The 23,387-nt window shown below is 46.9% G+C and overlaps 1 protein-coding gene across 1 annotated transcript; it reads right to left on the bottom strand.

Moving 5' to 3' along the window:
- Window positions 1-2,036: 2,036 nt before the first annotated feature.
- On the bottom strand, window positions 2,037-21,491 carry EIF2B5 (eukaryotic translation initiation factor 2B subunit epsilon). The gene is made up of 16 exons (XM_035544893.2): window positions 21,285-21,491; window positions 19,695-19,819; window positions 18,824-19,009; window positions 18,551-18,728; window positions 17,425-17,505; window positions 16,615-16,692; window positions 16,223-16,535; window positions 15,449-15,594; window positions 14,997-15,135; window positions 14,286-14,387; window positions 13,507-13,614; window positions 12,538-12,628; window positions 11,671-11,794; window positions 6,308-6,433; window positions 4,700-4,810; window positions 2,037-3,826 (listed from the first exon to the last, which is right to left on the bottom strand). The coding sequence occupies exons 1-16, from the start codon at window positions 21,435-21,437 to the stop codon at window positions 3,761-3,763; spliced, it is 2,127 nt and encodes a 708-aa protein (XP_035400786.1). The 5' UTR covers window positions 21,438-21,491; the 3' UTR covers window positions 2,037-3,760.
- Between the last annotated feature and the right edge of the window lie 1,896 nt (window positions 21,492-23,387).

The raw sequence follows: 23,387 nt of genomic DNA, 5'->3' as shown, positions 1-23,387 counted from the left end.
TGAGACCAGACTGCCAGTCCTCCGTGCCAGGCTCACCCACGGTAGGAAGAGCCAGAGATCTCGCAGGGAACAGCGCCAAGCTCCAAAGGCTGGCAGGCAGGTATGAGCTAAATAGCCTCCTCATACATTAGTGAGTCCTGGAGGTGTTCCTAGCAGTTATCTGGGCAGCACTGCTAGGCTGGGTTAAGAATCCCACATTACATTGAAAAAAAAAAAAAAGTACTCAAGACCACCTCAGGTAAATTGTAAGAAGCATAAGGCTCTCCCATGTCTCCACAAGAATTATAGTCTTCCTCTAGCAGGGCCAGCACCACTCTCTCGTCCTCTTACCCACCCCCTGACCACAGCTGCAGCTTCACCCTGGAACCTGCATCATACACATTAGCCACCTTTGTTACCAAAAGTGCCATTTTGTGAAGTGTGAGCCCCCAAGGGACCACAGGCAACCACAAGGCAAGAGGAGAGGTGCCACACACCCACGGGGTGGTGCAGACCAAATCTCATTGTTACAGCCTTCCCTTTTAAAACAGGCCAAGTGACTGAATACGCTCAACTGATAGATTGGTTTAACTGCTCCCAGGAGTCTTGTGAAGCATGACCCACTGCTAATGAATGGGGGTTAAGATCACAGAGCCAAAGGAATTATCAGTAAGGGACAGTGCTGAGAAGTCTAGGTCCAGAAGGAAGAGTTTCTGAACATCCTGTTGGTTTACGTCTATATTTAAATATTACAGCACTGATAGCACTGTTTCTCCTTACAGAGTAAACAGGCTCTAGGCATTTTAGTGCATCTGTGAGGCTTGCCCATAACAGCCCCAAGCAGATGTAGATGTACTTGAGTTCCATCACTTACGTCTCTAAGCAACACAAACCTACTTCCTTTTTCTAAAACGCACACTATTGTTAACTGCAGTTACAGGCTTGACATGTGAAACACCAGGTGAAACTCATCAATCCATCCACATTAGATGGGAAGTCAGACAAGATGAGTGCTATGGTCTTAGAAAAAAACAATCTACTTACTGCTTACATTGCTAAAGAAGGCAAATAGCAATGACTGCGCAGTCAAGGTTGCTTTCAAAGGTGTTTCTAGTCTTCCGACCAAACACAAGGCTTGATGGAAAGCAACAGAAACCACCAAGCTGACCCTATGCTTAAACAATTCAATTAATGCTCCTTTAAAACGTAAACACTCATCTGCCCCTAAGAATGCTGCACTATGCCAGAACTCCACCCTGGAGAATATCGCGGGTGGTTCTATCAAGTTCTATTTTGACCATCTCCTTTTTGCTATTCTGTTATCAGCAACTTAAGACAACCCACCACGCACACCACCAAGGCCTAAAGGATAGGGATATTTGATCATAGAGTGACATTCCCCCTTGATCTTCGCCTCCGAGTAAGACAGCGGCTCACACCAACAAAAACTTGACTACTATGGAGCAAAGAAGTGAGGAACGTGGAAAAAAAAAAAGTGGAATTGTTACTTGGCAAAAAAGAATCAAAAACCTGTAGCAAAAACAAGGTATTTATGGAACGACACGTTAAACCTATTTTTTAAACCATCTTCACATTGTAAAAGGGAAAAAAACCTTCAGATGTCCAAGGAGATTTTAGCATTCCTGAGTCTCCTGAGCTGGTTTGTAAATGCTTTTAAATATGAGCTCTGTAGCTGTCTGTCCTCCCCCATCTCCCCCAGATCTTACTCCCCACCATTAGGAGGACATGTCACAGTACATAACAGCCAACATTCCCACTAGCTCTCATCATGGCTAGGAAAACAGGTTTCATAGGATTTAAGGTTCATCTCTGCAACACAATCCTGTACAAAAACAAATCTCACCGATTTCAGGATTCTATGATGAGCTATCACTGAATATTTATACCAATTCCATTGTGTGCTGACTCTTACCCGCTTAATATGTGCCTGAAATCTCTTGAGGAAAAAGTAGAAATGCGTTACTTAGCTTACCTCTAAGCTCTGCTCAAGCACGGACAACAAGACACATAGGATTCCAACAAAGCAAACAGGCCAGTATCACCAGGATAGTTTTTATTTGCTCCCTGAATTAAATATTGGCAGATACAGAAAATTCAGATACCAACTATTTCCCCAACATTTACAAGACTGAGTTTGCAATGTCAGAAAACAAGCACAGTTACGCACAGTCCTGGCAACTGATAGTGTGAGTGCACAAGATCGCCCTGGCTGAACATCAGTTTTGAAGAGGCAGCATCCCTGGCCTCCAGCATCCAACACTGTCCCCTCACTGACAGTTGTGGCACCACGGAACGGCCAAGTAAATATCCTGAGTGGGCAGCTCCAGTGCATATTCCAACCCCCCTCGCAAGGGATTTATTCCATGCTCCTCCTGAAGGGACAGAGGCAAGGTCAGCACGTCCAACATATAACCCACCTACGAACACAAGCTGATTCCCACTGGGCCTTTTTTGCTCTGTTCTTTATAAGAGCAGAGAAGAACACAGCACAGCGACATTTCCAAGCAAGTTGTTCTTAAAGGCCTTATTGCTGCCTGCCACACATCGTGCTGGCAACAAAGCGCCAGAGGCACGGTCGTTCCCTGCTGCATGCCGAGCAGCTCTGCAGCTGCTGACCTTTACAATGGGTTTGCAGCACTTTCCCTGCTGTCTGAGGGAGGGGAAGAAGTTCTCAAATAAAAAGGCGTAAGTTTGAGGAAGAAAGCTTATATAACCAAAATCATTTGGAAACACAAAACACGTGCAGTTCAAGGCGATACCATTCGCTCTTTTTCACATTGGAGCAGAACTTAGGAACTTGCGTTCTCCTTAAAGGAGTTGGTGCGATCAGTGCCCTCAGAGCAAAACACAAGTGTAGTTGTACAGCAGGAGAAGCCAGGCATCTCTGCTCTCTCCGCTCCCTTTTTACTAAAGAAAATAAAGGGGGGGGGGGGGGAAGATGTACAGCTGGGGATGAGCAGCAGACATATCACATCTAAGATGTGGTAAACCATGTAGCGTTTCATTGACCAGTGTGCATCCACTATTAGTCAACCCCTGTCGGGGAAGCCGAGTACCTATGACCCTGTTCTAAAGAAAGAGGAAACACATGGTATTACCAACTCCGCTGTACAACCTCGTGTTAGAACCTAGCACAGCAGATGGCAAGAGATTCTCCTTTCATCAAGATCATAGAAGTGCCTTCTGGGCTGCAAAATGCCTTGGGCATCCTAAGACAACTGCATCTTCTCCAGGCACAGGAACTCTGGAAACTCAGTCCTGCACTCCAGATCCTCATCCACATGCTCCTACTTACTAACCTTGCCAGTGTCTCTTCAGCAGTTCTGAGCTCCAGAAGCAATAAGGACTCCAAATAATTTATCTGTACGACCACTCTTCCGCAACCCCAATGGTTAGGTTTATACGGGTGATGCATTTGCATCTGTTTGCTCCTTTTGTATTAGTAACAAGGAGCTTCCAAAATATAGCTTATAGTATACCATATCCAGGCTCCAGAGGGATTCTAGATATCATCACCTCCTGCTTTTCCCGTGTGGTTATTACACGGTGCTACAACCATCCAACATAACGTGCCACTAGACAAGTGAGGGAGGGAAGGAAGTGGCAAAGTTGGGAATGCACAACATAATTAATGATGGGATTGTCAGTCACTTCGATGTCAGGCCCCACATCTACACGCCATGCACTGGCACTGATCTTGCCCTGCCCACTTGGCCCGGAAAGGCAGTGAGAGTGCCTCTTCTCGTGCCAAGCCACCGTGTCAGTCTTGGTCGCCGTCAGACGACTCTTCTTCTGCCTCCTCCAGCCACTGGATAAACTTCTGGAGCTGCAGAGAGAATGAAATGTAGGTGGGTAACAAGTGACAAACAGGTGCTGGGGACGCTCAACAACTATATTGTGTCAGTGAGGACTGCTATCACACACAAGAAAGAGAAAGGGTGTTTCTATAAAACATAGAAACAGAGGCAGATTTGAGGAAGAGACACACAAGTTTAGATGAAAAACAACTGGGATGCCATTGAAAGCACTGCTGACCTATACTACCAGTTGACTTTGCAAAGATTTATAAACAAAGCAAAGGTTTGAACAAAGCCGCAGTTCCTCAGAGGTGGCCTTCTTCCCCTTCAGCTCGTCCAAATCCAGGGAGGAGGACTGGAACAGGGCTCAGCCAAACTGCAGCACAAAGTTCTGTCTGATGGAAGGGGGAAGTTTATATGCTCCCTTGCAACACAAGCCAAATGAAACCACTCAGTACAGCAAACGCTTCAAAATATATGCGAAGGGGCTGGTAAGCCAGGAATGAAAGCTTCAAAGGAATTGCATGGGGCCAGCAAACAGGGCATTGGCCTAAAGCCCATTTCAAATGGGTGTTGGCTTAGAGAGACCGTGCTGCTCCTCCAGAAAGTGCTGGCCTTATGCTACAGACCCCACTTAAAACAACATCCCTCTCCTACTGCCTCCATTCCTTGTTGAAACAGGATGATTATGGCAGAACGCAGAGAAACATCCGCTCTGGAGAACAAAGTTGCGTTGTTTAGCGCTCATTACACTGGTGCATTACTGGCCTACCATGTAACAGCAGCTGCTCCACAGAAGGTGACAGTGGCACTGAACTCCAAGGTTCTTTTACCAGATGTTGCTTTAAAAAAAAACAAAACAAAACAACAACAACAAACAAAAAGACACCTTTGGGACTTACCCTCTGGTTTTTACGAAGCTGCTTTCCCTTGTCAGATGTGTCCCGCAGAGAGAACCAGTTGAGAATTACATCTTCTTCCAGAATTTCCAGCTGGTAAAATGTCATCAACACCTGCAATGATTAAAAAAGAGCAACAGGGCTCTTTATAAAGTCTTTTGGGACTAGCTTATGTTCAAGCACAGAGTTTGCACATAATCTGTGTCTTCCAGCTCCATCTTCAACAGAAGGCAGTCTGTTTAATTTTGATTTTATTATTAAAAATAACTGTACTTCCCCTGTCAAGCCCTATGCTCCTGGCAGCTGGATGCTATGACACATACCGAGTCAAAGTTCAAGCCCCATCACCTTCAGCTCTATGGCTGCAGAGTATGCTTGAGAGCTGTGGGCAACAAGAGGCCACGGAGGGCGTCAGTTCAAGATATTTCTCTTTTTAAAGCACCCCAAAAATATCCCCAAAGCAGATCAGATAAGCCACTCTTATGCAGGCCCAGATACGCACAGCGGTGACGTACGCAGAGAAGAGCGTGAATCCATCCACCCTGCCCCAGGCTCCCTCGTCCCGTCAGTTCTCTCTGAAAAGTGCCTTATGGCAGGTGTCAAAGCAATTGGTCATTCACCAGCTCAAACCCCTGCCCAGAGCAGCGAGGGTAAGACGCAGTCATGCTTTCTCAGGGTGCCTTTGTGCTCAGGCAGAGCAGGCACTTTGCAGTTGGTCTCCTCGCGGCAGAGCACTGACAAAGCTGTCTGCCAACTCCAAATATAAAGTGTCATTTCAATTCTCAGCCTCCAGGGAAACCCAAGCTCCTAGAACAATGGACACATGCCAAACAATTGCTGTAATTCAATGACATTTTGGCTCACCAAACCAAAGGCTTTTGGCTCAGCTCCACGCTAAGTGCTTTGCCGTTAGCCAGCGGCACTGGTGGCAGAAGTTAAGATTACTCTGTCTTGAGGAACCAAGAATTAAGCAGGCCCTAGGAGAGCTCTTCCAAAAGACAGGGGCTTCTTGAGGCTGATGAAGGAAAATACTTGCAATTCAAACCAAATGCACTTAGTCTGATGACAGAAAGAACACAGGGACAAAATATTTGTGAAGGAGGATTGTGCAGGGATATATTGAAAACTCTTGAAGCGGGAGGATAGGTAATAAACCACATGTCAGCTGCTCTTTATTCCCAGTTTCACAACTAGGTCAGCCTGAATAAGAAATTTTGCCCTTATTCCCAGTTTTGCACTCTCAAGTAGCATAAACCATTTGGCAGTTAGATCCCAGGGACCATGCAGAGACAAATGAAGTTAAGCTCTTCCTAAAACAAGTCCCTGGCCTCACATCTCTTCCAGCACCACACAAGGGTATCTGGGTTAGAAGCTGCAAAAGAATAGCTCCCTTCAGGCTTCATGTTGGTAACGAATACTTACCCTCTGCAGTGCTCACTCTGAGGCACGGAACTTTTTTTTTTTTAAAGCAATTGTTATAGATGGATTTCCTATACGCACTCTGCACTGTGACCCCACATTTCTCTCCTCTAAAGCAGACAAGCTGATGATGTGAACAGGATGCATTTCGCCAGCAAAAACAGGTCCTCCGAGCTGGGAGCAGATACTCACTTTAGCTATTGACGTGCAAAGACTGTCATGTTCCAGGAAGAATTCCTCAATGGCAAATAAGGCATTCAAGTGATCTGACGCACGTTTTATGTAGTTCTTAAACAACGGGGTCCAGTTCTTCAGCAGCTGCAGGGAGAAAGCACAGAAGAGTTCCCGAGCTATGAGATGGATGTGTGCACTCAGCCCAGCTTCTCAGCTGTACTGCACTGAGAAACTGACCCAGGACAGCATTTTAAGAAACCCTTCAGCTAGCCAGTTAATGTGTTTGCCTCTCTCTGTCTGTTAAACAGACACTATTACGCCGTGTGCAGAAGGGACGTGGAATTGCCAAGTAGCTTTAAGAACATCAGTTAGCTTTCTTGGTTTTGCTTCTCTGGATGGAATTCTAGACAATCACAATAAATGTGTTTAATGGAGTCTGCTACTCAAAGAAAATCACATCACAGCAGACCAATAAGGAGAGGTATATACATGCTCTCAAACTTTTCCCCAAAGTGCGGCTAAAATTTCAGTTGCACTTTCCCGCAAAACAAAGGAGCAAATAAGAACTAAGATTTAAAAAAGTTCCTAATTGCAAGTCACATGTTTTATGTGTGTCTACAGACTTGCTTGAAACCTAGAGCCTGCTGCAGGGAATAGGCAGAAAGGATGAATGCCAAGAAACTGTTTCACTACTAGTGGATCCCATTTATCTACTCCAAGGCTTATTTTTGATGAAGCCTTTCGTTTAATGATTTTGGTGCTGCCTCTTCAAACAGTATTTCTGGCCAAGTTCCCCACAGCTCTTTCACTTGTACACATCTGAAAAGCAAGCAGCAGGGAAAGCTCTGCAGAGCACCACAGACTGACCTGAACCCAGGATAGGAGGTAATAAAGATGCAGCCTTGTCCATAAAAAAGTTTTAAGATAACAGAGAGGATGATAAGATACAAAAATTCCTCATTGGCCACATCATGAGCAAGCCATCCCATGAAAATACTGTAGCTATTTCATTGGTATGCTCATGCAGATACATGGTCTTGCCGTGCCTTCAACACAGTGCCTCCTTACAGAACACACTCACACGGTCTGTTTTGAAGAGAAATAGGTATTTGTATTTCTTAGGGACTTGGGATGTGTTGAAGCTCTGAGTCACCTACCTCCAGGGTTCATCAGCACTGTTCTGTCCGGAACAACTGTTAACAGGCAGTAGCCTTGCCAGAGGGAGAGCTCCATGACAAACAGTGGAGCTAGAACCCAAGCTACTGGGGGCTGTCGACACAGCCTGTCCTAGGAAATACTGGTCATCAACTCAATAGCACTACATTCCGCCACCTCTTCAATTATTGCAGCCATTCATGAATTAGCACGCCTCAAGCAGACACAAAAAAAGGAAGATTAACACAAAAGGATTGATCCATATAGTATATTGACTGGCTCAAGGGACAACAGTAAGAGCACAGAATGATCCTAATTGTCATGGTATTACAACAAAAAGCTGAGAGGTGCATGATGTATTTCCAAAAATTATTTTAACCTTTAGCAAAATGCTTAATCCTAAACACTATTCCTTCCTCTCCAACCATTTCCTGCATTTTTTTTCTTCTTTGGAATTCTTCACCTCAAATGCAGCACAGCTACTAGCAAGTTCCTTCCAGGCTAAGAAATATTTTGTAATACCTTACTGTTAACATCTTTAAATCACAAGCTGGTACAATTCTAACCAGAAGTTATGAAATTTTTAAAAGTAATTTATAAAGAAAGCAGAGCTATGAACTCTCACAACCTCAGGACTCAATCCAATGTGCCTATTGCTGGGAAAGGGAGAAAAAAAAATATACCATCTCAGGTTGAGAACAAGCACTGTTACTGTAACTGGTGCTAATGGGGAAAGGAGGGCTCAGCCCAACAGAGCTCTTTGCAAAAAGATGCACGTGAGACTGCATGACCACAGAGGCTGTGTTGGGAGTTTCAGAAAAATCTGAACTGGAAGATTAGAAGCCTGCAGTTATTTTAGATTGAAAAGATACTGCAAAATTAAGAGATAGCCGAGACGGCTGTAGAGACCTACAAACAATCTACAACCTGGAAAAAGCAATCAAATTTCTCTGACAAGTTGGTTCTTCTTCTTTTTTTTTTTTTTTTTTTTTTTAAACCAGATCTGGTCAGTGATGCCGCATCAACTTCATCTTCAAAGAGGCTTGTGATCCACTTTTTTTGTGCCAGAACAGTCTCAAGACCAGGCCTATTTTACCCCCACCTCCAGACAGAACACCATCATGAAATGTGTGCAAAGGACAAAGCCTGTGAGTGCCTTGTTCTTGAAAGCCTTCTGACCTTGTTTTGCCTTAACAGCATCTGAGCTGACCACCAGAAATTTCTCCAGTGAAAGCACGGATCCACCTGCTCCCTGAACATACAATCCTATTTTGTGATATTACAGAAGACAATGGCTCCCGAACAGACACCCACAGAGGTGCACCATACGTGCTAGCTGCTGGGCGGCAGTGCAGACACAGGCCAGCTCACAAGCTGAATCGCCAAACTGCCTCATGTGGTTCCTTTTAAACATCCTCACCTATTGTCTGGTGATGCTTCAGCGACAACAGAGGCACAGCCTTCAGTTTACCAGCAACGTCAGCCACACTCCCTCGAATCGTGTCTACGGTCTGGGAAAGGTCATGTTTTCTGTACCATCTCTGCTTTACAACTTGTACAAGAACCAAACGAGATACCTGACATACATCAAACTGAATAACTGTTTCTCAAGCCTCCACATTTCATCTGAAAAAAATACCCATGGGCATATCCTTTACCGGATGCTTATTTCCTAAAATTGCTGCAACACTTACGAGCTTCATGCTCAGGGGCCAACACTTCAGAGCACATACTGTGGTTTCAAGTCAAACCATACATCATAACAATGGCATTTCCACAATTTCCCCTCCTGAGATGTCTGGGACTGCTCTACCATAGCTCTAACACAAACAACCCATCTTCCTTTAGCATCTTTTCACTAGCACTGAGCTACAAGGAGAGTGAGAATCGGTCCTACAAAGTTCAGTAGGCTTCTGATATTCAACACTCCCAGAATTCAAGTATTTCCATCTCATACAAAATAGCTTTGCCATACGTAAACCATTATAAGCAGATCTCAGCCTAATACAACCATCGACTGAGGCCATTTTAGCTGCACAGCTACACGCTTCAGCTACATCTTCATTATGCACTCACCTATACCAAGCTAGTGCTTGAGATTCTCAGGGTATAATAAGTATTAGTAACTTAAAACACTATGCTTCTTACTAATTAGGCAACCACAAGTTATTCACTGCAGAAAAAAACCACTTTTCTACTTTTTCAGATACTGTACAAACACATATTCTGCCTGAAAGAACTGATCTCTTCTCTTCAGCGTACCGTGGGTAAATAAGCACAAGCTGCTGTGCAGGAAGACCATTGGTATCTGCTTTTTAAGCCTTCAAAGGACAACTCTCTACTTCTGTCAGAGGCACATCTCAACTCTAACATTTAGTTATTATAACACTGAATAACATTATGCGTGCAATGCAATGGTAACTGGGTGCCTCACCAGGACACTGCCTGCCTGCTGATATCAGTACAGAAAGCCAGCACCACCGAGGCACCAAATTCTCCCAGAGAAGGGTACTCTAGGAAACTTGCTGGCTGCTCTTTAACCAGGAACATTGGGAACCTTTGCCTGCCGTGATGGTCAACTGATTTGACACTTGAATCTCTTTTTTAATTCCAAAGATATTTGTGTTCCATATATGCACATCACACACAATTCCCCGCCTGAAGAAATACCACCTGTCCACGACACAGGGCATAGTCACCCTGAATACATTTTCATTATTATTGCATCTCACTAAAGGTTTTTTTGATCGCGGCCTCTGCTGGCAAGCATGAACACCAGCTTTCCTACAACGACATATGTATCAACAAAGTTACCCAGAGGTAAGCTCTGCATGTACTTCCATCGTCTTTAGCTTCAAAGGGTTTGGGGGCAATTACGCAAAACATTATTCATTTATATAGTACCCTTTATCTCAGACTAGAACCTCTTCTGACTGGATGCTGCACTGAAATTCTCCTGTCCTACTCTTGCCCTGTTAGGACCCCAATCAAGGACACAGAAAGATGCCATATCCTAGCTTACAAAACAAAACAAAAACCAAACAACCACAAAATCATCTTCTATAGCTACCAACTTCACACAACCCGTTGCCTAGATATACTGCTTTCCACAGAGTCTAACACCTGCTGTAACATTCTCTTCAGTCCTCCTTGGACTATCTTTTTCCAGGACAGGACAACTTACTAAAGAAAACTGACTGGAAAAATGAACAAAAGCAAGCAGAGTGCATAGCACAACCTCGTCGGGCCATCTAATAAACAGATCAGCTCGCCTGGATGTTTCCTACAGAAGGCATCTTCACAGATCCAGGAGATGAATTAAGTGCTGTGATTACACCTACATAATCGGTTTGTTACCCTTCTCCATTAGCTTCAAGAAAGCTGACGCTTCCTCTGAGAAAGGACGTAGAAGATGTCTAGTGTTCCTCTTTTAGCTCTGGGAAGGACTAGTTTAAATTCTGTAGGAGACAAGCAGGTGTCAGATACATTTACTCTAAAAGAGCACCTATGTAGCATGTAGAGTTTGTGAACTCAAAACACACAAATACACTATAGCAAAGAGAAAAATCACTACAATGCCTTCAGCTTGGATCAACAAAACCATTAACATGAAGCTGCCTGCTTTTTAAAGCAGATCCTAAATAAATCCTAAAGCCAGGAAACAGAAATCGCTCTCACCCAATTATACAACCCCAGAGACAAACCAACTCTTTAGAGACACAACAGAACTCTGTATCTTCACTCAAAGACAAGATTATACCTCTGCATTTAGCTGGAAAAAATTGGCACCGGTTACAGTATGCAGACAAGTAATGCCTTGGAAAAGATCCCACTGGGAGAGGAGAACTCCCTGCTGCCCCAAGGACAGGGCTTATGATGGATTAGAACTGGATTCCTGGAACGCAGGTCTATAAAGGCATCCTCTAACAGTCCCTCTCTGATCTCTTCTACGTTATACTCTTCTACTATCACACACAGGAAACAGAAATGAGCAGAGGTACTGAAGTAGGGCTCCCCGCACCTATGCTCTGAGCCGATTTCTGTCAAGCAGGTACAATAGTTTCAGTTCACTTCTAGGGAAGAAAAGAGAGGCTCATGACCTCAAGGAGCTCAAGTCGCTTCAGGCTTAAGCAAAAAGACTTCTCAGCCAGGAAGAACCTCATGCGTTCAGACTCCTACACACTAAGAGAAAAGCCCCACGAAGAGTCAAATGGAGCAGCACTCACAGGAAGTAATGCTGAGAAATAGTTCTGGGAGTCCAGGTTTGCATCCAGCTGCTGCAGCGGGAACTCCAGAATCACTTTACTGAGCACCTGCATCATCTCCTTCAGGCCGATGTTATACGCATATCTGCAAGGAAAAAGACCAAAAAAAAAAAAAGTTTCACACTACATCTCTGCAGACTGGTTCCTCACATAGATTCAGCAGCAGATTTGACTTACATCTTCCAGAATTTTGTTTGTTTCCTCCCCCCAAAAAACATTCAGGTAATAAAGCCACCTTGCATTGCATCAGGCCCCGTGTAAGACCAACAGCCCTGGAAATCTGCAATCACCATGGAACGAGCTGCGGCAGGGACAGCACCCTCACATTTACTAGAGTGCTGCACGGACATGGTTGCGCAAAAGAAGGGAAACAGGTTTGTATTTGAGAAATACTAGGTAAAAGGCGCTCTGATTACATATTCCAGACTTGCTGCTGTACAAACAGAGTGGACAAGTCACACCACAGCACTGTCTCAGCTGCAGGCAGCTGGTTGAATGTTGCAATGCGAGGAGCAGCCGTTCCTGCGTGAGCTTACAAGAAGCCTGTGCCAAGAACTGGCTTTCTCTCTTCAGTCCATAACTACTTAATAGCAATTCAATCTTCCGTTACAGAAGTGGGGCTGGAAAAACTTAACGATTGAGGAAGCTATAGATGCATCAACTCCTGTCATCATTCAGTCACAAACTCTAATCTGCATTTCTCTGCTGTAATATTGGTAAAATTATTGTTTAACAATCAACATGGGTATTCACATGGTTCTCTTTCTAGATCTGCAGTTAAACAGAACCGTTCAGAATAAGGGACAGCATTTTTAAGGGGACACTCACTTGAGAGAGTTGATTTCCAGGACCAGGTTGTCACAAGAAATGTTTTCCTCTTCACCCCTCTGTAACGTACCCAGAACCTCATTCTGGAAAACTAATGAAAGAAAGGACAAGTAGTTAGGTCAAGGAAAAGCACATATTCTTCAACCCTTTCATTACAAAAGAAACTGTGCCCCTAACAAAGGAAGCAGTCTGATGCAGACCTCTATTTGCTCTCCGTAAGCTGGCACAAACCCACATCAACTACATTTATAAATAGTGGTATCATGCAAATAAAGGAGAAGACCTTCTAGATACCATTGATCTAACCACACAAACCAGTACAAAGTTATTTATCTCTGTGATCCTTTAGAGCAGTTTCCTATTACACTTTCACAATCTAGCCTTTCGTATTCAGACAACCTCACCTTTCTTTAACTAAAGGTATGAAAGCAAAGATAGAATTTATTAGTTAATTTCCCATGGGGAGATACTTTCAGGTGCAAAATGTGTATTTTTTTTTCCCCAGGTTAGTCTGAACCCCTTTTAAATCCATGTGAACCTAAAACAGAAAATCAAAGTATATCTGCCAAAAGAAACAGTTCCCGTAAGGAAATTTAATTCTCCAATACAATTAACAGCAGTAAGCTCTCCAGAACAGGGAGTTTTGCTGGATCTTCACGCAATCTGAGTTTAGGGAACAACACTGCCGTGTGAACAGATGACTCAGGGAAGTCATTTTCACAAAGGCCCAGTGACCATGAGAATGACGAAGGATCTTTGCCTTCTCACCCTTGGCTGCCTTGGGTTAACGTACAATAGCAATACAGGGAGTATTAAAAACCAGGGTAGCAAATGCAGAAAGGGAGGTCAGGAAGCAAACACATTACATCCATCCACAGGCTTTCCAACACACCTAGAGCGAGCAGCACAAGCCTCGCTGTCTGCATGACCTGCAGACTTACCATTGCTCTCAATAGCCCCATCCCTCACCTTTGATGTCATCTAGCTGAGGGGATGCTGCCCGACTGTCTGGCTCCTCGGAGCCCACGCTCAGGTCGCTGTCTGACTCACTCTCTTCTTCTGAATGCACAGCTGGGCCTGATGAAGAAGAGAAGACACCATTCAATGCTCAAAAGCTTCAGCTGTCAGATGCATGTGGGACCAGGTGTCCCAGGGACTTCACAATCAAGTCAGCAACCATCTGTCCTTGCGAGAAAGGCTTTACTCACAGGTCCAGATGGTTAGAACTGCTGCAGAGGGAACACTACAGCTGGCACTGGGATTGTTACCATTATTATTATTTTTAAAGTCTACAGGCAGACAGCAAAGGACAGGGACAGAAGCAGACTGCATTTCTGCAGACTGCTGACTCATTACGGAGCAGTGTCAGCAGGCTGTCACTAGCAGAAAGAAAAACAGAAGAACCCAGAAGAGCCAAAGCTTATCCCTTCTATCCCTTTGACAGGAGGGCCTGGTAGCCCGTGGTGTGCCACTCACAGCACAGACAGCTGTGTGTGTTCGTCAAGTTCGTTGTGTAAGTCAAAGATACAATAACCATCTTCCATAGAGCATAAGAAGAGAGAATCTGGTCTGTCACCTTTCTAAATAACCCCTCACCTTCAAACACAAATACGTTATCTGAAGGCCCAACTCCTTCATAGAGTCCAGGCCTTATTCTGGGAACAATTATCAGCGGTCCTCTCAGCAAGTTTCCCTGACACAAAGTCTGTCTGCCCATCCCCAGGTGACTACACGAAACTCTTCCTTACCCCATAGACTCTGTCTCTGCTCTTCTTCATCCTCTTCATTCTTGTCATCTGCTTTCCAAAGATAGCCTTTGCCTTCTGAGCCTACATCCTTTTTGTTGTAACCTGAAAAAAGAAACAGCAATTAGGAGGTAGACGTACTGGGCCTGCTTATGGGTAAACCTGAAATAGACTGGTAAAACTTGCATCTACTGCCCTTAAATATCCTTCAGTGAGAGGGAGCTGGGATTCCTGAAGTTGTATATGTTTTTCCACTTCTATCTTCCCACTTGCCTTGACAAGCGACCACTGACTTACCCCCCACAACAGCAGCAGCATTCAGTTGAGCATGTTTAGATCCCTCAGCAAACTGAGACTGGTAGAAACAGCATCTCACAAGGAGCAAGTCCTTGGACATATTCCAGGTACAAGGACATAAATCTTGCAACCTGCCTTGAACTGAACATCTCTTTCAACTCCAGCTTATTGTCTCTTACGAGGCTCCTACTCCAGGAAAAGTGGAAAATAGCTGAGTCTCCACATATTTCATTGCTGGGATACTGAGGTACAACATCCCACTGACCAGCTTGAGCTGAACATCTTTGCTTGCCCTATGCAAGCACTAAGCTCCAGCCTGGCACTGCAGAATCTAGAGTGAGGGAGGGAAAGACCCCAGAAGATGGAGGGCAAAGTCCTTGGCACATCCTGAGCGTGTGGTGCCAGAGACTCTCGTACCTTTCAGTTTGACTTTATTCTCCTCCTTATTCACGCCAGAATCATCACTGAACTGGTCGTCATCCTCTTCCTCCTCATCTGGTGGGTGCAGAGAGATCACTGTGCCCTCAGAAAGAGTGATGCCAGGACCTACTACTACCTGCAAATACGTGCAACATATCTTAATGAAGAAACACCCTGATTGTTCCCTCGTCCTGCCACCAGCAGGGAGGGTAACAGCTCCAGACAAGCTATTCCAAGAGAGTCAAACAAATGTGACTACAGATATCAGCACTGCTAGGCCACGTACCATGCTACCCTAGCCAAAATGCCCAAAGGAAGAAAAAGGGGCAGCATACCCCCTGTCTCTGAGGAAAGGCCTGGAGCAGCCCTGTATTCTGGTATGGTTTAATGGATAAGCCTAGGAAGTGCCAAGAAAGGCAGAAAGCGATATAGACGCAAACACAACTCACCTGAGAGGAGAGGACACAGTGGGGCTTTAGCTTTACTTTCTCCTTCACTTCAGCATTATCACAGACAACAGAATGGAAGATCTCCACGTTATCTGCTATCTGTACATTGTCCCAGAGAAAAGCTCCGTCCAAAACGACTTTATCACCTGTTATGCACCGTCAAGTACAAACATTTTCATCAAGGCAGACTGCTGCTCTCCCACCCTGCTGAGTTCACTAGAAAGCATCTTACTGAACCTAGGACTGAACAATGCCCTCGATGCATGAAAGATGTTAGATGAAGGGAGAAAAATGGCCTTATAGGCCTCCAGACACTTAACCAAAGATAAAAGCTGAGTTTGTTCTCACAGAGATTGAAGAAGTTGACAGTAACAACGGACATCTTGGTCTTGCACAACCACAGCCAAATCACAAAAAAAAGAAAAATCAAGCCAGAGCTAGAAAGAAGGGGCACCAGGCAGCTCTCAAAAAACGATGCCCCTCATTTGCAGGATATTGGTGGTGATAACCCTAGGTCATTAAACACCATGCATTCTCTTCTGCTGAAACAACTTATTTGCATGAAGTGTCTCCCACCTTTCAGCATCATTAAGGTACTCTGAAAATTTTTATCTATTTCCTCCCCTGGAGAACTAAGCTTTTCCCCCTTTTTCCCATTAGAATTTAGTAAGTACCTAGTATCTTTGAGAGCCAAATGTACTTATCTTGTAAAAAATCCCAACACATTGTGCCCTTATCTGGCACGCCCTGCATGCTCCCCGTTCTCGTACTCACCTATCTTACAGTTCTGCCCTATAACACTGTTCGTTATGGAGCACTTGCTGCCGACGACGGTTCCCTGCCCAACGAGCACGTTCTCTTCCAGCACGCTGCCGTGACCAAGGCTAACATCCACCCCCCGGTAAATGTTGTGTTTAGAATGGGTGTAACTCTGATTCTCGTCATCAGTGAAGTTCATCTCCGGAGTCAAAGGATAAACCCAGCGTCTGATGATGTCGGAGCACACAGCTTCATACATTAGCAGGTTGCATATGTGGGCGCCATACTCTTCTGTCGTTACATGCATGTGGATCTGGTTCCCCAGGACCTGGAAACAGGACGGGACGCGTCAGAGTATTCTCTAATGCAAGGTGACAGGATCTCCCTCCTAACATCCCTCTCCTTACCTCCTCGTTCACTAACAGACCACGCACAAAGTCATCCCGCGTCTGGTAGTCAAAATTGTCTGTAAACAGCTCAGCCACCTGCCAGGAATAAAATGTAAAGACAATATAATTACACAAAAAGTTGTCAGGGAAGCCAGTTAATTAATGGCTGTTCAGCGGTTCTCAGAGAGACGAGTTATACAGTATAGGAAAGTGATGCTCTTGCCTTGAATAAAGCTTTGATTCCTGCCGGTAGGAGTGTTGACCTTCCCATCTCTTCCTCCTACCGCAGACTATGAACAGATTCTGGTTTTCAGAAGGGGCAAAACATATAACTTTAGCACCTCCAAGCAGTCCGCCCAGCCTCGCTTTGTAGTTTCACTCCCAAAGGAAAGCTGCAGACCAGCTTTTTCAGAAGCGGGAGAGATGTTACCACGCCATTACTAAGCCTAGGCTGGAGCAACCCTGAACGTTACCCTAACGTGGTACCAGCTTGAACGTACTGACACTTTTCCACAGCACAGGCATCACCTCTGCTCCACAGACTTCACTATTGCTTACTTTCCAGCACGGTTTCATCCTGTGCCCAGTCGGCCATTCAGTCTCCTGGTGCACCTACTGGTTAGTTCTGCCTGGCCTCGAGCAGGGGATGGCAGGAACAGGCTGGGCTCACACAGCTGTGCCACATGATCCCAGCTCAGTCACTGAGCACAGCGGGGAGTTCTGGTTTTCAAACCCAGTACACCAAGGGCACACGCACCCCCTGCCCGTCAGGAGCACCGAGGAAGCAATGCAGATTGAATTGTAGACCCTCGGAAGGGCAGAGCTCACCTGTGGAGAGCAGATGCTGATATGACAATCCAGCAAGTCATGACGCACCTCCACGTTCTCAATAGAGTTCTGAAACAGACTCTGGAAGAGGAAAAAATTCAGGTGATCTGAGCGTCGCATGCAGCACTGAGCCCCCAACGTCTTCCCCAATCCAGAGGTACCATATTGATTGAACACTTAAACTAGCTGCTGTTCTGGAGATCAGAAAAGTCCACAATCTATACTGAGACAAGCGTAGCAGGCACAGCCCAGTCACACACACAGCTGGGTATCAGTCAGCCTCATCCGTACAAAGCGCACTTCTCCAAGAAACAGCTGGTACATCAAACTATTGCTTTTTTTTTTTCCTGGGAGGTTCCTTACCTTTAGTTGTTAAAAAGCTACAAACGTACAAAGAACACTAATAAATCCAAATGCAATATTCACGGCTTTCATACCCCCCGTGGATTTTTACAGTTGTGGGGTGGTTTTATTTTCCTCCTCCTTTTTTGTTTTGGACAATGATTTGTGCTTTCATTTGAAGGTAGGGAATAGCTTACCAATAACCAATTTAGAGATGAAAATGTCATATATATTCATAGTCTTTCTTCTGATTTGAAAAAGAAAAGGGTCCATTTATCTCACTGAAGAAAGTGCCTCCACCGATGTGTACTGAGCATTTAGTAAATTATTAGCAGAGCCCCTTACTTTTCTAGGGCAACAGTTCAGGTAGAAGTGATAAGAGGTACTACACCTTGCACCTCCTTTTATTCCACCCTGTGTCAGGCTCAGTGTCACTTCAGAACGGTTTGTGTATGACAGTGGCACAGGCACCCCAATTTGCAAGCCTCTGCGACAACATGAATCATCCACCTCCCCTGTTTCATACGGAGAAAAGGACGCAAACCAAATGTTGAGAAATGCCTGCCCCATCTTCAAACTCTGCAATGAATCCCAGCACAATGTCACCAAGCCTTATATAAAGGTTAAAGAAAAAAGAAGCCAGTTTACCCAGAGTTACTTCCTATCAGCTGCTCCTCCAAAGGAAGCAGCAAGCACAGTTCCCCAGCCCTCCCTCAAGGAGGATTTCCTCGCTGGGCTACTTCACTACCGCAGCCCTTTTCCACCCATCAGGTTCCAGACGCACCATAGGAAAGCGGAAGCGTTTCAGCCCCTGGGTTCTCTGGTAGTGAAGGACGCGGTTTGTGGCACTGTCCATAGCGATAACAATGTCATCCTCCTTGCACCTGGCGTGGTGACCGGGTGAGGACTCCTTGAAAATCATCGTCATCACAGAAACGTTCTTTTCCATCTTACGACGCAACCTGAAAAAACGAGGGCAGAATTTTAAAATCCCTCTCCAGACCATCAGAGCCCAGACAAGCACACCAGGCAAGCACGCGTTTCTTTCACCACCTACTTGTGCTCTTCCAAGGCTGCGGACATATTGAAGTTGGACACCACGTCCCCAGTGACCAGAATGAAGTCAGAGCGAACGAGGGACTTGGCATCAACATCCCTCAGCACGTCCCCAAGGGAGCGGTACAGGTCGGAAGTCACAAAGCGCACCGTGTTGGGAGAGGTGTGCCGGCACCACTTGGATTTTCTGAGAGGAGAGAAACACATCAGAAAGGCACAAAAAAGTCACTCCTACAGAGAACTGAGGAGGACACGGTGCATGGGACGCCCAGAAGTGAATGCAAGGAGAATCCTAGCACAGGAAGCACACCATCCACTGGCTCAGGCACGTCTGTTTATCAGCAGATGAACTGAAAGAGGTCAGACTGAGACCAAAGCTTGTGGGAAGTTAGGAAACCAGACTTCCCAATGAGCCAAGACTTGACAACAGAAACAAAAAAGCTACACCCAACCCTTTTCTTCCTTAGAAAACAGTAAAGACTGCGTGCTTCTTTTCAGCACCCAGAGGCAGAGGTGCTGTCAGCCCAGGCCGTTCCCACGTGCTGCGTGACACAGCGAGGCAGGGCACAAGGCAAGGGGCGGTGCTGGAATTTACACGGCTACCCAGGCAATCCCTGCTTTTAAGCCAGAACAGTTAAATGCCAATATAAATGCAGCCCCCGGGCAGGCAGCCCTCTTAAAACACCACAACCACACTCCGTCACAGGAGGAATGGTCTTTCCTGAGACGCGTTAGGAGATGTCTCTTGAAAGGGAACCTAGCACGCAGCTTTCATCAGCAGGATCAGAGCAATCAATGTAAGACCTTTAAACTTGCTGGAGGACAGAAGAATTTTTTCCACGATACAGCTAAAAAGGAGAAGAGGTTCTTACTGTAAATGCTCTTTTATCTCAGCTGACTTCCAACAGCAGAAAACAAAGGTTTCTTCCACTCCAGTCGCTGTTAGGAACTCCAGGGTGTAGTCAATCATGGCCACGTTTGCCATAGGTAAAAGAGCCTAAAAAATAGACACGCAGAGAACTGAACAAACACTGCACCTCAGCATCAGCAAGTCTCCCCCAGACTCCGAGCACAAGGTCATTGGCAGTGCCAGAAAAAAATCAGTGAATAACTGCACTACCTCCTTTCATCAAAAATGTTCAAATTGCTGGGGCGCACCAGGGACGAACCTACTGATAACAGTTTGTATCAGTTTCTAGTGTTCTACAGGGGACACTGCTCACTTCACAGAGGAAGGCATAAGCAAAACAAAGTTACCACATATAAACCTGTCCTGGTTTTGCCTGGGATAGCATTCGTTTTCTTAGTAGGAGCTGGTGTGGTGCTGTTTTGGGTTTAGGATGAGAATAATGCTGAGAACACACAGATGTTTTAGTTGCTTCTGAGCAGCGCTTGCGCTAAGCCAAGGACCTGGCAGCTCGTGCTGCCCTGCCAGCGAGGAGGCTGAGGGTGCACGAGGAGCTGGGAGGGGACAGGGGCAGGAGAGCTGGCCCCAAGTGGCCAGAGGGACGTCCCGTACCACGCGGAGCTGTGCTGAGCAGTACAACTGGGGCTTGGTCAGGAGCTGGGGGGCAGCCACTGCTCGGGGACTGGCTGGGCATCGGTCAGCGAGTGGTGAGCAACTGCACTGTGCATCACTTGCTTTGCATATTTTTGTCATTATTAATATTCTCCCTTCCTTTTCTGTCCTATTAACTGCCTTTATCTCAACCCATGACTTTTACCTTTTCTCTGATTCTCTCCCCCACCGCACAGGGAGGGAGGGAGGAGCGAACGGCTGCGTGGTGCTGAGCTGCCTGCTGGGTCAAACCACAACAAAAGCTCTTCCGTGAGGACTCAGCTAAGCCCGACTAGAAAACTCACATGTCCTAGTGCGTCGCTTCCCTGACTCAGGCTTCAGCTGCTACAAGAAAAACCTGTTGGACGTGAACGATGGAGCCGCAGGAGTATGAGTGTCCGGGGGAAAAGTGGCGGGGGAGGGGGAAGATGCGATCTAAAGTGAATTGAGTATTCTGATTTAAGATTCAGGCCATACCTTTCAACACGGTTACTGATTTACAAGTGAATGAGCGCTTACCATCCTTTGACTCATTTTTTGTCCTGCTTTGTTTCAGACCCGATGCCGCGTGTGCAGCTATGACCGCCACAAGCACGTAATTAGCGGACGAGGGAGGCTCACTGCTCAGAGCTGGGAGCGCTCCTTCCTTTCACGTACAGCTCTCCGATTCGGTAACTAACACACTTTTCCACCCGCTTTTCAGACCCATTCTTTTCCTTTTCCCTCCCCCACGCCCGCCGCTGCCGCACGAGCCGAGCAGCAGGCCCCAGGCCGCACGCAGAGCGGCTCCCCCAGCGCAGCCCCGGCTCCGCGCCCCGGGGAAGGCGGCGGGGCCCTGCAGCAGCCCGGGGGCCGCGCTCCCCCTCACGGCCCGGCCCGGCCCGGCCCCGGGGCCGGCTCTCACCCGCGGCCGGTCCTTGGAGATGGGGAAGAAGCGCCGGTTGAAGCTGTCGGCCACCAGCACGGCCTGCAGCGGCGGCGGGGGCTCCTCCTGCGGGTCGGGGCCGCGGCCGGGCCCCGCTCCGGCCCCGCGCCTGGCAGCGCCGCGGGCCGCCATCTCCTCACGCTGCCTCCTCGCTGCTCCCTCTCACTTCCGCTTCCGGGCCCGCGCCGGAAGCAGCAACGGGGGCCCGGCGGGGACACAACGGCGCGAGGGCGGCGGGGAGCGAGCTGCGCGGGGAGGGGGGCGCGCATGCGCAGTGCGCTCGATGGGGGGGGCTGTGAGGGGGTCTCTTGTGAGGCCCCTGAGGAAGGCCCCCCCCCCCCCCCCCCGCAGGAGCTCCTGTTCTGGAAATAAATTTCTCCCTCTGATTTAGTCTCTGTGTGTGTGTTTGTGTAACCACCACGATGGCGGGTCCGTCCCGCCGTGCCCTGCGCCCAGCACCAAGGGAGGCCCCAGCCCCACAGCCCCTGAGGGGCCATTTTCCTGCTGACAGGAAAATGAAGGGAGGCACAATGCAGGCATCAGGCCTCCAATTCTGTCCCAGCGTTGTCCCCTCAGCCGAAACCCTCTGGCTGAGGGGTCTTTGCTCAATTGTTAGTGGGAAAACTACGTGGTATGCAAGATGCAGCACCCCTTTCCACTGTTTTAATTGCATATTCACGACTGACTTAGTAGGAAACAACTCTTCATCTCCCGAAGGACACTGCAGCATTGGGTATTCCCTGAATTTCCCTTACCCGTTAAAATGTTCAGGCATCGCTTGAATTGTGTCATCTATCCCCAGTAACTTGTGACTGAGCCCCTGCTGTGCTGCACCTTGTGGCGGAGTTGCTTGACCTTAGATAGTTGTTTGGAATAAAGTGGCAAGGATGGACACGGTGAGAAAATGAAAATGAGCTGCCCTGGAGAAATAAATTGTTCCCATCATGTTCAAAAATAGGTATCCGCATCCCCTCGGGAATCGTGTTGCCACAGCGAAGAAGCTAACCCCAGAAAAAAAAGCTCCCAGATGGTTTCAGCCCAGGGGTTACAGCTTGGGGAATTAACCAAGAGGTGGATTTGTCATTGCCTGAGGGCAGGACAGCATCTTCCTTCCTGCCTATGTAGCATTAAGCGCATAAACAGCGCCAGAAATCAGGTCTGAGCCAGCGTGCACAGCCACTGCCCGTGTCAGGACAGGGCACACAGAGCTCGGCAGGAGAATCAGCAGATTATCTGGCTAATTGCATCCTGTTCTCTCCAAATGAGGCGACTTTCCAAGACGTTGCCCTGGTAAATTGGCAGGAGCAGGGGAAAGCAAATCAAGGTAATTGCTAATGAACTGAACTCAAAATCAGCCTGATAAATATTCCTCAGGCTTTGCAGAAACATTTCCATTTGGTTTCAGTTGGGACTTGCAGGCCAGTAGCACCCACATCAAATATTTTCTGAAAGTGATATAATTCCAGGGGAGCTTTTAGAATTGAAATTACAAAAAAAAATTTAAAAAATTGAAATGAGGCTTTACTGGGTTACACTGAAGGACCACCGAGCCCAATATCCCGCAGTGGCTGGGAAGGGGATGGGAAGCCCCATGGACTGTAGGGTTTTTTCCATCTCCTCCATCCTTCAGAGCATCAATGAGCAAAATATAGCAGCTCTGGGAATGGTGAGCACTGTGGGGATGCTCAGCTCCCTGGGGCATCTGCCTTCCATTCCCTGACCCTACATGTGTAGCCCTTCTCTCTTTTCTGTCTGTTGTCCTCTCTGATCATTTGGTCGCTCCCTGGCTTTTCCCTCTGTGTAGAAGATGTCCCCTGGGGTATCGTTAAGCCTTGGCAGGCAGCTCCAAATTTGGGCCTATTTTAGACAGCTTTGGGGCTCCACATCCACCCGCGGGGACTTGGGGCAGGGGTTCCCGAGGGTGGTGGGACTCGCGGTGAGGAAGATCACGGGAGGTGTGCGTGGAGGAACCATGAGATTATATTGCTCATCATCCCTCACTGGCTTCTTTCCCGAGTAGCCCCGGGGTGGCGGTGCCCACACCCAGCTCACAGACACGGTCCCACGCAGGTAACGGTGCTG

This window comes from Cygnus atratus, chromosome 9, assembly GCF_013377495.2.
Source record: "Cygnus atratus isolate AKBS03 ecotype Queensland, Australia chromosome 9, CAtr_DNAZoo_HiC_assembly, whole genome shotgun sequence".
Classification (NCBI taxonomy): Eukaryota; Metazoa; Chordata; class Aves; order Anseriformes; family Anatidae; genus Cygnus; species Cygnus atratus.
The sequence above is the reverse complement of the archived record's forward strand: the minus strand, read 5'-3'. Positions and strand labels throughout refer to the sequence as shown.